This window comes from Triticum urartu, chromosome 5A, assembly GCF_056163025.1.
Source record: "Triticum urartu cultivar PI428250 chromosome 5A, HENAU_Tu73, whole genome shotgun sequence".
NCBI classification, from domain to species: domain Eukaryota; kingdom Viridiplantae; phylum Streptophyta; class Magnoliopsida; order Poales; family Poaceae; genus Triticum; species Triticum urartu.
The window spans coordinates 413254826-413269652 of NC_141877.1; the positions used below are offsets into that span (position 1 = coordinate 413254826).

Genomic DNA, 14827 nt, shown 5'->3' on the forward strand with positions numbered 1-14827 from the left:
ATCTAAAAATACAAAAATACCTTGCTGTAATTTATTATTATTTATTTTATCTTACATTCGCGCCAGATCTATTTATCGAATCTACTACAATTTTACCTATCTTTTTTACTGTGAGGGATTGACAACCCCTCTCTTACGCCGAGTTGCAAGTATTTGTTGTTTGTGTGGAGGAACTGTTTACGTGGTGCTGCATGGTTCGTCTACGGGTTCAATAATCTTGATCTCATCACTGAGGGAAATACCTACCATAGCTATACTGCATCACCCCTTCCTCTTTGGGAAAATACCGTTATAGTTCAGGCCGCAATCATCGTGCTAGGCTACAACCGCCACGGTGCCCAGCTGAAACCGGCATGGCCGCGAGCCACGACGGTGATCACGCCATGCTGTAACCGGCAGAGCGACAAGCTGCTATAGTTGTCTCGCCATCCTGTGGAACCGGCTGGGTGACGAGCTGTGAGGGTAACCGTGCCGCATGCTGGAACCGTTAGAGAGGCGAGCTGTGACGGTGGCATGCGTTGGCTTCGGCAATAACCCCGTGTGTCAGCAACGGCCGGGTGCTACGACGGCGATAACCCCGTGTGACCGCAACGGCCAGGTGCGACGACGGTGTCTGCGTGCCGCGGCGAGTGGTGACCGTGGGGTTGCGCCGCCTACTGCAATGGAGAACCGACTCGATGTTGCGATGTGACATGCGACGACCACAATATGTGACCACGCGAGCCTACCGACGCTGCTGCGATGACGGCCGACGGTTGTTGAGCGCGTGTGGGGTGGTGCTGCATGTGGGACAGGACAAGGCGCGGGCTAGTGTAATAGTCGTCATCGTGGCTCATGTTAGACCAACGGAAGCGTGCAAGTTTTTGTGCGTCCGTCGTGGATGGGGCGAGGACATGTGTGGAAGGAGATAGAACACAACACACACACACAAGAAGAATGGACATGTTGTTACGGGATCATGAAGAAGGACGACGAGTTGCGTATGAATCAGGCGGTTAGTTGCATGCAAATTAGACGGATCACGAGGGGACCGATTGGGGCGTTTTGCCGGTCGATCTGTGCCTAGTATTTCCCTTTCACAAATTAAAATTTTCTCTCCACGTTTGAGTTTTGGGATGGGCAAAAGATGCCTCATATTTATGAAACTAGTGTTGCCTCCGTCCGAAATTAGTTGTCACAGAAATAAAAGTTACATTCATTTTCACGACAAATAATTTAAGACGGATGCAGTATTAGGTAATCGTGTGCAATGGACGTTAGTATTAGATACTATCTTAATCATACATTAATGTTAGATACTCCATCGATTTCTAAACATAAGTTTTTCAAATATTTCAATACGAAATACATACAGATGTATATAGACATATTTTAAAATGTAGATTCACTTATTTTGCTCCGTATATAGCTTATATTGAAATCTCTAAAAAAAGATACGCTGACATGAGTGCTAGTATTAGGTAATATATTGGTTGCACATTAATATTAGATACAGGAAATAATTTACATTGATCGTTGTGGCATGAACGTTAGTATTAGGTAATGTATAATTGTACATTAATATTAGATACAGAAAATAATTTATTGATTGCGCTGGCATGAATATTGGATATGCTACTAACTGAGGAAGGACCGTGTGAGGTGGTCTCAAAGTCAGTGAGTGGGTGGTAGACAGTCCGACCCGCTCGGGTCGGTGTCGTGTTCGGCTCTGCGGAGTGCGGAGTGGAGCCGAAAGGAAAGCCGTAGCTGTGGAGTGCTGGACACCACCAAAGCGGCGGCGTTCGTCAAAACCCATGCGTTCCACACATTTCCCAGAGGAGAAACCTCGGACCGCGTCACCGCGGGGTCCCCTGACCCTCACGTGAGAAATGTCGATGCCGCGCCGGTCGGCAGAGGTCGCCGTGGCGGAGGCGGATGCCCTGATCTCGCTGCCGACGGGCGTCCTCGACGACATCCTCGACCGCGTCGGCCTCCTGGACGCCGTCCGCACGTCGGCGCTCTCCCGCGCCTGGCGACGCCGGTGGGAGGACCTCCCGTCCATCGACTTCTACTTCCCCCGCCCCGACGAGGCCAAGCACCTGAGGTCCGTCGACAGCGTGCTCCTCCGCTGCCCCGGCCGCGTCCGGCGCTTCTGGGCGCACCTCGACGAGCCCTCCGAGGCGCGCATCCACGACTGGCTCCTCGTCCTCTCCCGCCGGGGCGTCGACACCCTCAACCTCAGGCCCATCTCCTTCGACGCCGTCCTCGCGCTCCCCGCCTCCGTCTTCGCCTGCCGCCGGCTCACCAACCTCCGCCTCCACGCCTGCGCCATCCCGCCCCTGCCCGCGGGCTTCGAGGGGTTCCCGGAGCTGAGGAAACTTGCTCTCACCTGCGTCCGGTTCCGGGAGAACGGGGAGTACCAACTGGAGGAGATCATCGCCACGTCGCCCTCGCTTGAGAAGCTGGTGTTCTGGGAGGTAAAAATCGTGGGCGACTTCAAGGAGTGGGTGATTCAGGGGCCCAATATCCAGGAGATACAGATCAGTTCGTCCAAAGATTTGGGCTGGATCCTTGGGGAGCTTCCGTCCCTGCACTCTGCCAACATTGATATACTGGACTATTTAGGGGGCCGCGATTTCGCCAAATTCCTCGCCGGCTTTTCGAACATTACGAGGCTTGTGATTTGTACTCGTCATTCACCGGTACGTGCATATTCTCTCAGTTTAGTCTGTCTTACTGCTCCCTCCGTAGTAGTGTCAAAAACACTCTTATATTATGAGACGGAGTAGTTGTGTGTTTTGCCACCGTCTTGGGCTTTTCTGACTAACACACACGCTTAAGACTAGCCACAGTGGTAGTAACTTCAGCAGTAACATCGAGTCCAACTCAGCAAATTTGCTTATGTGACAATGAGTTAATGAGGAGGGAGATAGTTATAGTAACTTAGCTAGTTACTGTAACATCACATGCCCCAATGCAATATGAGTCTATAACCTAATAAATGAATCTTTGCATGTTACCACACTTAAGTTACTACCCACTATGAAGGTAGTAACATAGTCTAGAGATATGTGTATGTTACTCTCCATTGTGGCTAGTCTAAGTGCACTATGCACAAATTGAGCGCTAGGCGTTTTGCTATCGCCTAGAGTCTAAGTGCGCTATGCACTATCGCCTAGAGCCTAGGTGCGCCTAAGCACACACCTAGGCACGCCTTTTTAAATTTTCCTTGCATATATCATTAGGGACTCAGCCATGTAAAGGTTCTTTTTATTTTTGGTGTGCCTAATCTTCCTAGTATATCCTCTCGGCAGACTTTGCCAATCTCATAAGTTTGTGAATGCAAGATATTGCGAAAGTGATGCGGTTGTTGTCAAGTATTTGTCTGCTGGGGACAATCAGGATTCATCCTAACTTAATGCGAGCCACCTTGTTTGCAAAGTAAATTCAAAATTGCTTCCTACTCCCTCTGTAAACAAATATAAGATGTTTTAGATCACTAATATTTGTTTACAGAGGAAGTAGTTGTTGTGTTGCTTGTTAGTCACAAAGTTGTATATATTTAATAACCCTGTCGTGATCCTAGAAATATTTGTGTTTCAAAAGTACTGCAATTCTTTTGTTGTACAGACCTGTTTAATATGTATTTACAGATAAATTTTTAGCCTTTGCCGGCCGCCACTACTGATATTCCAAGTTTATGTACAAGAGCTAATATATTATTTCTCATTTATCTTTACTACTTGAGCTGTCCTTCTTGTTTTGGGTGTTGAGACTTGAGAGCCTTTCAAAATTGTAACATCCCACTCTCCTACACTTCTATAATTTTCTGAAACTGGGTTAACGCCTTTGTGAGTTTTGGATGCATGTGGCCCAAAGTTGTCTTATAGCTCTAGCACAATAGAATGGCTTTGCTTACAGGAGTAAAGAATGCAAAATGTTGCTCAATGATTCTAGGTTTACATGGAGTTCCAAACTTCTGACATTATGTCTTTTATCTTTTTCAGTTAAATGGGGCTATAATACTAGAGAGGCTTCAATGCAAATTTGGCAACTTAAAGAGCTTGACACTATATACACAATTTTGTGAGCTTCCCTCCATTCTATCAACCTATTGCTTACTAAGGAATGCCCCAAACCTTGAAAGACTCAAAATACTGGTAATGTTGAATGCTATGTTACAAGTCATCTATATTTATATTATGTGAAGGCCATCATTACTACTTTCAATGAATGACTTCTACTTGTTTTCATGAAGATCGACAACAGTGCCGAGCAGAAATTTGAGGCACATGAAGAGTTTCAAAATTCACAGTGGACCGGTGGCATGTGTGCTAACCTTCAGTTCGTGCAGATGACTGGTATTCATTGGCTTCCAAATGAGATGACTTTTATAGAGCTTATTCTCTCTAAAGCAAGGCTTTTTCGCACATTATTTATTACTCATGGTGAGAATTGCTCAATGTCGAATGAGGATGCAATGAACAAGATACTAAGTTACAGAAGAGCTTCGACTTGTGCCGAGATTCTGTTTAAAGGTAAACACTCTTCAGTCTTATCCTATTTTACTTTGTAACCTAATTCATTTTTCCAGAAGGTCCTGGTCTGTTTCACATCAGATTTCATTTTTCTTTTATCTTATGAGTTAGTTAACTTACAGTGCCATGTTCTGATGAGGCTTTGCATTGCCTCTGTTGAAGAAACTGGACTATTATATAGGTTAAATTAAATTTGAGTGCTCCACTCCCATTCCAGTCCATTTTTCTTTACCTGTTCAAGGCTTCAATATGCAACTTTGAACATTATTTCTTAAAATTTTAAAACAATACCCACACACCTTTTGAAGTCAGTCTTGGTTAACAATCTGACACTGTTATTTTTATTGGATTAATCTTGAGAAGTTTTACAACGTGCATACCATAATAATTCGTAATACCAACAGGAATGGTGTCAGTACATAGAAGTTGGCAAGAAGATAACGTATCACATGTGTCTACACAACCGCACATTTGTCGATGCTTGTGTGTCATCTTCTTATATAGTCTTAACCCGATTTCTCGCTTTATGCGTAAACACTAAACAGTGTGTTCCTCTTGCAGGGAAAGCCAGTGTCACATTTTTTCGCAGCTGAAGCCTGCGTGTATGTGGAGCTGTCTCGCCGGAATGCATCCAGAAAATCGCTTTCCCAAAGCCCTGGCATAGTTCTGTGTCCTGAAAGAAACTTGCTTGTCACTGGCGCAAAAATTGTGATATACTTCAGTGCAGTAGCTTGTCTTGTCTGTTTTGTTTGTTTTGTTTTTCCGAACTGAGCTTGTCTTCTTGGTACTTCTGCTGTTGCGGGTTAACTCTCTTATGAGATTCAACTTGGTCTTAAAACCTGGACCGGCTTAACCAGCGAACGTTCGTTGTGGAGCATGGCAAATGCGAATGATTTGCATGGCAATATGTGTTGTCTGCGGATGGCAATTTTCTTTCGCGAGGATGGCAAATCCGCCCACTTCAGTTTTTGCCAAAATACTTCCTGAAGAAATCTGCCATCCTTGCGACGACATAATTTGTCATGAAAATGTTTGTTTTGTCATGGTACAATAACATTATTGTAAAACTTTGCTTGACTCCACTTACCCTGTTGCTAGACTGTTCGCATAAAAAATGAGGTGGCCACTGACTAGTAAGCAGTATGGCAACTATGCTTAGGAAAATCTAAGAGCATCTACAGCCGCATGCGTCCGCGGACGTACCTGGTTGGTGCCCGGGCGCGTCCGCTTTCATCCTAACCGCAGCCCTCATTTTCAGCTCTCATTTTCTCTCTTCTTATGCGACATTTCATCGAACACCTTCTGTGCATACATATCAGGGAGTCGTGGGCGCTGCAGTGGAAGCGAGGGCAGTGAGCCTGCGGCTGCGGCGGCTGCTGCTGCGCACTCACACGACGGTCAGCAGCCCAGCTCGCGCGCATGCGACTGCTGCTGTGCACGCACGCGGCTGCCAGCACACATGCATGCGGCTGCGGCGGTGACTGCGGTGGCCAGCGCGCGAGCTCCGGGCACGCGGCACATCATGCACGCCCACGGCTCCGGCTGCGCACGCCTGCCCGCGGCTGCGTCAAGCGCGCCCGGCGGCCCACACGCAGCCAGCGCGGCCGCAGGCCGCCAGCACGCCCGCTCAGCTGCGGCTGCGGCCAGCACCCCCGCGACGCCCGTGGTTGCGGCGGCCGGCCAGCATGCCCGCGAGGCCATGGCCAGCACGCCGCGACGGCCCGTGCGGCTGCGGCGGCCGGTCAGCACGCGACGGCCACGCGGCTGCGCGCGGGGTGGCCGACCACAGCGTTGGATCTTTTTGTTCGCGAGGGAGGAACACGTCACCCCCGTTTGCTCGCTCGCCTCTAAGGATTTTTTTTTTTTGAAACTATGATGATTTTTATAGCAAATTCAAAAACTATACACCCTAATGCAGAAAAATCAAAAGTATTACCATGTCGGCCTCATGTTGGCCGAAGAGACACTTTTTGGCCAACTGCTGGCAAAAAGGACTTTTCGGCCAACAGTTGGCCAAAGAGTCCCTCTTCGGCCAACACCTGCTCTACTGTTTTAGAAAATTCATATCAATTAGGCTTTTTAGTATTTTAATTTGATTCTTTTTGCATTAGATTAGAAATTTTATGAAGTTTCTATACATATCAAGTTTGACTAGATTTGAAAATTTGAATTTGAATTTTTGTGAATTTGCTCAAATCACTAGATTGCCTATAATTTGAGCTAGGAGTATTTTTTCAGATGATTCTTTTTGCTACTGGTTCTTTGTGACTTTGTTTACCAGTAGTAATTCATTGGTGAATTTTATAATTATTTAAAATTAGGTTTTTATGAAAACTGTTATGTTTTAGTGTTTTATGTCATTTCTTTTAATTTTAATTGTTTTCTTTAGTTTTTTTGACATATTCTTTTTGTTTCTGTTTAGTTATCAGTAGCTATTTTATTTGTAATATTTTTTTGTATTTTATTTCTTTTATCCTCCTAGAAAACTTGTTTTGAGCTTCATAGGAGTTTATATTTGAAAGTTCCTTATAAATCCTATACAACCATTGCCGTTTTATACATGAAAAAAATACTTTTCCGCAATGTTTTTCCCTCCATTTTCTTTCCCGCCATCTTCTTTGCCGCCATTTTCTTTTCTGCCATTCTCTCCCGCCACACTAAGGAGTGCTGCATGGACGGAGGATGACTATGATGCCTTCATGTGGAGTGTAAAACACTGTGTGAGAGAAGTCATAAGTGTGAAACACTCTCCGGTGATGATAACGAAGCTGCAAACACCTATGACTTCTCTCAGACTGTGTTTCAGACTCTACCAACAGCACCGACGCAGGAGACACAGACCGTGTCAGACGATGTTATCTACGGTCGTGGACAACATGAGGCTCATTTTATAAGTTGAGAAGTGAAGATGGCGAGAAAGAAGATGGCGGGAAAGAAGATGGCGGGAGAGAATGGCGGGAAAGAAAATAGCAGGAAAGCGGGAGAGAATGGCAGGAAATAAAATGGCGGGAGAAAATAGAAGGAAAGAATGGCGGCAAATAAAATGACGGGAAAGAAAATGGCAGGAGAAAATTGAGGCAAAGAATTGTTTTTGTGAAATTAAAATTAAAATAAATAGCACAAAACCTATAAAACACTAAAACGGGACTGTTTTCATGAAAACCTAATTTTAAATAATCCTAAAATTCATCAAATTAATTACTACTGATAAACAAAGTCACGTAGAACCAGTAGCAAAAAGAATAATCTAAAAAGAATACTCCTAGCTCAAATTATACGCAATCTAGTGATTTGAGCAAATTCATAAAAATTCAAATTCAAATTTTCAAATCTAGTCAAACTTGATATCTACAGAAACTTCATAAAATTTCTAATCTAAAGCAAAAATAATCAAATTAAAATACTAAAAATCCTAATTGATATGAATTTTCTAAAACAGTAGAGCCGATGTTGGCCGAAGAGGGACTCTTTGGCCAACTGTTGGCCGAAAAGTCCTTTTTGGCCGGCGGTTGGCCGAAAAGTCCCTCTTCGGCCAATGGTAGGCCGAAAAGTATCTCTTCGGCCAACAAGAGACCGACAGGGTGATACTTTTGATTTTTCTATATTAGGGTGTATAGTTTCCGAATTTGCTACAAAAATCATCATAATTTCAAAAAAAAATCCGCCCCCAAACACCACACACACGTAACCCCCACCCCCACCCCCACCACACACACACGCACACACACACACACACACCCGCGGGAGCGATGGGCGAACATCCCCGGCTCCCTCTCCTCCATCCCCTCCCGGCCATTCTCCCCTGCCACCACCGCCGGCGTGGTCCGCCGGGCCCTTGCCCGTGATGCTGGCGATTATAGGGTAGTCTTTCCCTGCGCGCGGTAGGGGGCGCGGGGGCCTCCTGTTGGCGGCGGTGCTTCTCGGCCGGTGGCGGAGATCCCGCGGGCCTCGGATGTCCTTGATGCGGCTGCGCAGTGGTACTAGTAGCCAACGGCGCCCGCGCGGCCCATATTTGGGCCCTTTCGGGCTCCATCTGGGTTGGGGCAGGTCGACTCGCGTGGTGCTGCTCCCTGGTGGTGGTGGCAAGGAGGCAGGGATCTGCTGGCGGTGGCAGCTTCGTCGGCCGGCGAGTTGCAGCGTGGAGGCAGGGGCTGTCTGGATCCTTTTGGGTCCGGCCGGGTCAGTAGGGGCCTGGTAGATCCCGGTCGTCGCGTCCGGTCGGTTCCGCGACAGCAGTGGTGATTGTCCCCTCCCGTCGGCTGTGTTGCAAACGAGCCCATTGTCTCGATCTCCCACGTCAACCCGATCATCACGAACAAGAGAAAGCTAAATTCATCGGCGCACCGAGTGCCACCCTCGATGCAGCGGAAGAAAGTGTTGCTCAAGCCACCGTAAAACATGGTCATCGACGAAGGACGATCATAATTACCAAGCCTTTGACGTTGCAAATAAAAACATATTTACCGCTCAAGAATGGGCCCGCACCAAGCAATAGCAATGCAACATGGCGCGCCCAAAGGTGACTTTTCAACGCAACGAATTCACAAGAAATAGTAAAATTCTAGCAAAAATCTGTGACAACCTTTTAGATACCATATCATTGCACGTGTACTCACAACAGCAACGACACACCAATGACTTAATAATAACATGTGCCAATGACAAACCACGCAAGATTGTATCCAAGAATTTACACAGGTTATCTATCATTTCATCACCGACACCAATCCAGCAGGCAATCGTAGAAAAATGATGTGAATTACTAGAAGATACAAGATATTAGAAGAGATCACAACACATTAGTTTTCATGGTTTGCGGCACAATATTTCAGGATATCGCATCATAGTATTTTAAGAGATATGCAAGACCCCGAAAACTGCAAGACAACGGGGATGTGGATGGATGGTAAATGAGTGAACGTTCTAGTAGTGGTCAGTGGTGGTAAAAGATGGATGGGATGCATTCTAGCATATCAAACCGGTTGATGCTCCAGTGTAGGCAGGATACTTGCCCCATGATGCTCATCTTTCTCACTTTCACTTTTCTTTTTGACTTTTTTAGGTTCCTCACTTTATTTTTATTTTGCTTTTCAAAGGTTTGAAGACACACAAAAGAAGAAGATGACTCTAAAATTTTCGAGTTGTCTCACTACAGGGAAAGGACACATCCCCTAAGGGCCTGGGTTTGGGTCCCAGGGAACGCAAGGTTTTCCATTTTATTTTCCTTTATATGCCGTTACCATGGTCTGTGAGAAAAAACCCAGCCACTTTGCAACTAGTGTTGCATGAAAAGTTTGTAGATTTGGTTTGTACAATCATTTTCTGTAACATTACTTCTGCGTGGTAGAACATTGTTGTGTGCTTTTGTGACTGTGGGCTTCATCTTCTTCTCTCGAGCCACCGGGCGGCCATTTCATTCTCCTTGTGATTTTGAATCCAAGTAAGAATGTCAGCTACGGCACGTTTGTACTAACTGCAAGGAAGGAATCATATCCAAGGTGAGTTTGTCACTTTATTCAAATCCCTCTCTCGTTCTTGTTAAGAATATAACGCCCTTAGTTATACTTAGGCCCGCTGTACATAGCAAGTTGCTGCTGTTAATACCTGTATATGTTCTATTTAGGCCGTAACAATGTTCCTTGTGGTTTACTGACACGTTTGATCTCTAATGCAGATTAAATGCTACACAATTGCGAAGAACATAATAGCGATGGGATCTAAAAATATCTGCCTTGTCATCCTTCTGTTTTTCTCTGTCTTTTCTGAATCAAGTGATCGGCCTACGCCCTTCGTTTTTTCTGAATCAAGTGATCTAAAAAGAAATCACATATATCATCGGGAAGTTCATTACAGTGCTGGACTGCTGGGATGATCACAAGGCCAGCCACATCAAGGATATGATCTTAAAAGGGAAACCTCCATCCACAAGGCGTATAACACAGGCAATTACTTAGCACTATGACTTGGAACCATTCAAAAGAATCGGAAGGAAACTGGGACCATAGTGCAGTATGGCTCGGATAGATCAAGTAGCAAGAGAGAGGGGGGAAGCCTTTCATCTCTGAATTTGAAGTACCACATACATACAACACATCAGAAGGTGCTGCCTCTTTTGCCAATGTATCTCTTGTATGAATTTTGTCCTGAGCTTCCAACCAAATGGAGATAATACTAGCTAAGAAAAGTTTCGGAGAAAACAAGTTACCTACATATAAAATAAACCTCATGATCCTCCCAGCTACGCTTTTGAAAATCTTGACTACAACGGCCTTGGGGTCTTCGTTTCTCAAGTTGGCATTCGCCAGGTTCGAGTTTAATAAACAATAATAGGTACTCAGCGAGGACTGATGAGTTCTATGAGAGAAAGAACAATAATTGAGCTATGTTACCTGTGACAAATAGTTCTTTGATGTTCCTGCAGACTCTTATGCTTGTGTCTTGTCCCTCTTCTTTACAAAATCCATAAGCACAAACGGTTCTTTTTCCCTGGGGATGTTACAACACAATGATCATATTAATCACTTCACTATGTTTGTGACCATTGAAGAACTTGTGAATTGCCTAAAAAAATCATGACATAATGATAACCCAACAAGAAAATGATGTATCTCATACCCTGTAAGTATATACTTGAAAAGATGAAAGGTGGGAATCCGGATCTCATCGCAGTGACCCATCTTGTGGATTTCAGAGTAACCTTGGAAAGCATACAGTTGGTTTGCATTCCTCATCCACTCACACATCCTTCTGGCCTCCTTGGCAACACCCTTGAAACCATCCTGATGGTTAGCACAAAAGATTGAATGCTAGTACAAGTTTAAATCTTTTTGTTGGCAAATTGGCAGGGCACGCACATACCACCATAGCAGCAGCGGAGGCATCGGAACGCGGCCCTGTCATGTACATAAGACTCAGCGCGCACTGGCGGATGCAGTTGCATAGTTTGATCTCCACGTCGGTGGCTTCAGCCCCACGTGTCAGCAGCTCGCAAGCCAAAGCGGCCTCGTTGGCGATGCACTGAAATCCACCTTAAAGTTTAGACAAGAAATACAGATCACAGACTGAAAGGTGATCGTTTGGGTTATGCAACTGGGCTGCCCGCACATGCCACCAAGCTGGCGGCGGCGGGTTCAGAGAATTCTCGCCCCACGACGAAGAGGTGACAGGCGCGCTCCTGGATCTTCTGGCTCACGAGTTCCACGTTGTGCACAGGTCGATTCTTCCACACCGACATGAACCGCAGCTCCATGTCCGGCCTGATCCGTCAACTTCAATCTCGCTCCGCTCCAGTCAAATCGACTAGTCTTCACTCTGGTTGCCTCCCTCCATTCCAGAGTCCGGACTAGGAGCAGCCGAGCAGGAGGACGAGGATGCCCGACGGCCATCTCCGATTAAACATTTTTTATGTATTGATTGATTGGTGCATTTATTGATATTATATATTATCTTATTACTTAAAACCGACAATCAAATCGATGAACCTGCGGTCCAACCGGCAAAAACCTGAATGGACGGCCTTATATTATGGGTTCGGCTTTTTAAACTACGCCCGAAAGTGCTGAACTGCTGATACTAGTAGAATGCCAGTGCGTTGTCACGGGCATTTTAAAAATCATTTTGGTTCATCATGATCATGTTTTACTGAAAAAAAAATGTGATTTACGGATATATGATATTCCTCATTGCAATTAATTTCATTAAATTTCTCGATCCATCAAACTATGAGTAAGTGCAAAAGTAAATGAATCTGAGTTGAGTGGAATAAGGAAGGATTAAATGAATGAGCAAACAAATTATGCACACGCCGTTCAGTTCTTCTCCATCAGAAAATGAAACCCAATACGTTGTTACTGCAGCATTGCATTGCTCCACGGAATCCATTAGCCTTGCTAGCGCTAAGGAACCCCATTTGGCCATTTATTCCGCCGTCGGCCTCAACATCGCCTCTCACATCCCTCAGCTAGCTCTGCCACGATGCCATGTCCTTCATGTTTCACTTCATCCTACATTACTCCCATAAGTACTTCCTCCGTATTCCTAAATATAAGTCTTTTTAAATATTCCAATAAGGGATTAGATACGGAACAAAATGAGTGAATCTACACTCTAAAATATGTCTATATACATCTGTATGTAGTTTGTATTGAAATCTCTAAAAAGGACTTATATTTAGAAACAGAGGGAGTACTATTGTTCAAGCACGCATACTAGCCGTTAGATCAAGCACATCCAAACGGTTGCGATCCACCCTTTTTCACCCTCTCCTCCCATCGCGAGACGTCTCCCACACAACGTCAACAACGCTCCTCTCATGCACGCGTCCAGTGTGGGTCATGGCCCCTCATGAGCCACCCTCACCAGCCACCGACCTCGTCGTAGGTCGCACCTTGCCACCCTCATCGCTGCCGCAACTCTTCCCTCTTCCTCCCTTCCGGTTACGTCATGTTGGCCATTTCAGATATGAAAAATGCCAATGAAGTTGTTGCAGCACGCACATGAGAAAACGCTCCCTCCCCTCGCCGCCATAGAATTGTCGATGATGATTGTAGCTCTGTTCCATTGTCGCAACACCGTCGGTAGTGGTGGCAGCTCCTTCACCCGCGGTCGCGACGTGGATGCAGCAAAATCCTTTGCCAGTTCGAGCATCCAGAAATGTCTACGCTGGCAATTTCATCGGCGAAGGTTCCAACATTCCACAACCTGGCTCAAGTAGTAGCCGGTTCTAGCAAAATCGTTTGTTGGTTCCAGCATCCGCTTCACCATTCACAACATTGCCCAGTTGTGGTCACCATCAGGCCTCTCGTGTTCACGGGTCGTAGCAACCACCAAACACGGTTCCAGCATAATAATTTCATCGATGAAGTTATGTGATAATTTCTAAATCGTCACTTGATTTTGAAGCAATCTTCTTCTTTCTTTCTTTCTTCCTTGCTCACGTGAACCCTCCTCAAACCCACCCAAACCATGTGCTGCCCCGCCCTAGCCGACAACTCCGTCTTGTTGATGCCACACCAGAGCACATCCATCTACCCTCCCTCCCCCCCCCCCCCCCCCGCCAACACTCACACACACACACACACACACACACACACACACTTCTTCTCCGACGCCAACAACCCACCCGACACCCGAAACAATCAGGCCTCCACCTCGTCTCCACTTGTGACGTTGTGGTCAGCCACTTCATCGCCTGCTCCAGCTCGTTCTTGATGATCCCTCATCAGGATGTGTCGGGGCCAACCGTGGCCTTCCCATCTCAAGCTCGGTACTCTACCCCTCATCTATTTATCTCTAGAAATTGACTTGCGCTACAATTGATTTCAAGCAACTAACGAATAGCAAACGTGCTTGCATTCTCCTCGTCCATTTGCATCTTGCAAGAAAGACGGTACTTTTCCTCATGTCTTCCTTTCTCTCTACATGACCAAACTGCACCACATATACAACACATGCAGATATGCTACACCTCGGTTACTATGCTAGACATGCATATTGTTTGCTAATTTTTTCCTGGTACTTTCTTATTTCTTTTGTAACAATATATCTGAAGCACCATTAGAACACAGTATAAAATCCAATTTATTAAATATGATAAAATCCACTAAATAATGCCAGTAAAGTATATACAAATTTGCACTTCCATTACTTTGAACGAAAAATATACATACATCCGCGTCCACTACTCCTTTCAAACAATGATAAAACATGATCACTTGTCCGTCTTTCAGCGGACAATCTTTGACTCCTCTAGTGACCTGGGAGCTGCGGAGATCACTCCTCAACTGACTTAGCTGTTTGTTTATCTAAACAATAAAAGGCTTAGCTTTTCGTTAATTTCAATCTTGCAGAGTTGCAGCCCCTCAAGTATTTGGTCTCTGTATTTTTTTGTTTTTTGTCAGTGCCTTGTTTCCTAATTATCCGATGTATTTTCTTGTAGAGTCAGGCTTATTCTACACTAATTCTAGAACATCCTCGAGTTACCTAGCCTCCGTGGTAGCTCCTCCTCCCTTTTGCCGCTCCATGTGCTAGCCTTGAAAATGCCCAATTATATTGTGTCATTGCATTGTTATGTATGTAGTTCTGATCAATCACACAAATACCTAAAAGTAAAGAATAAAACTAAAGTGAAATTGCTAGAAAAATGTCAAGAAATCACATACTGCTAGTGAGGGCATCAGAATATCACATTATACTATCCTCTACAATGGTTACATGTGAAGCAAATTTGGAGGCATATACAACTAAAAAGTAAATCATTGTATCATGGAAATGACATACAAATATGGACCATGGAATAAAATACTATTGGA

General features: G+C 45.2%; 1 protein-coding gene across 1 annotated transcript; it reads left to right on the forward strand.

Moving 5' to 3' along the window:
- The first annotated feature begins 1754 nt into the window (after window positions 1–1754).
- On the forward strand, window positions 1755–5370 carry LOC125529690 (F-box/FBD/LRR-repeat protein At1g13570). The gene is made up of 4 exons (XM_048694118.2): window positions 1755–2681; window positions 3987–4139; window positions 4238–4517; window positions 5079–5370. The coding sequence occupies exons 1-4, from the start codon at window positions 1869–1871 to the stop codon at window positions 5108–5110; spliced, it is 1278 nt and encodes a 425-aa protein (XP_048550075.2). The 5' UTR covers window positions 1755–1868; the 3' UTR covers window positions 5111–5370.
- Window positions 5371–14827: the final 9457 nt, after the last annotated feature.

Coding starts and splice junctions, on each gene's coding strand:
- LOC125529690 (XM_048694118.2), top strand. CDS start 1,869: ATGTCGATGCCGCGCCGGTCGGCAGAGGTCGCCGTGGCGGAGGCGGAT. Junction 4,140..4,237: donor TTGAAAGACTCAAAATACTG/GTAATGTTGAAT, acceptor GTTTTCATGAAG/ATCGACAACAGTGCCGAGCA. Junction 4,518..5,078: donor TGCCGAGATTCTGTTTAAAG/GTAAACACTCTT, acceptor TTCCTCTTGCAG/GGAAAGCCAGTGTCACATTT.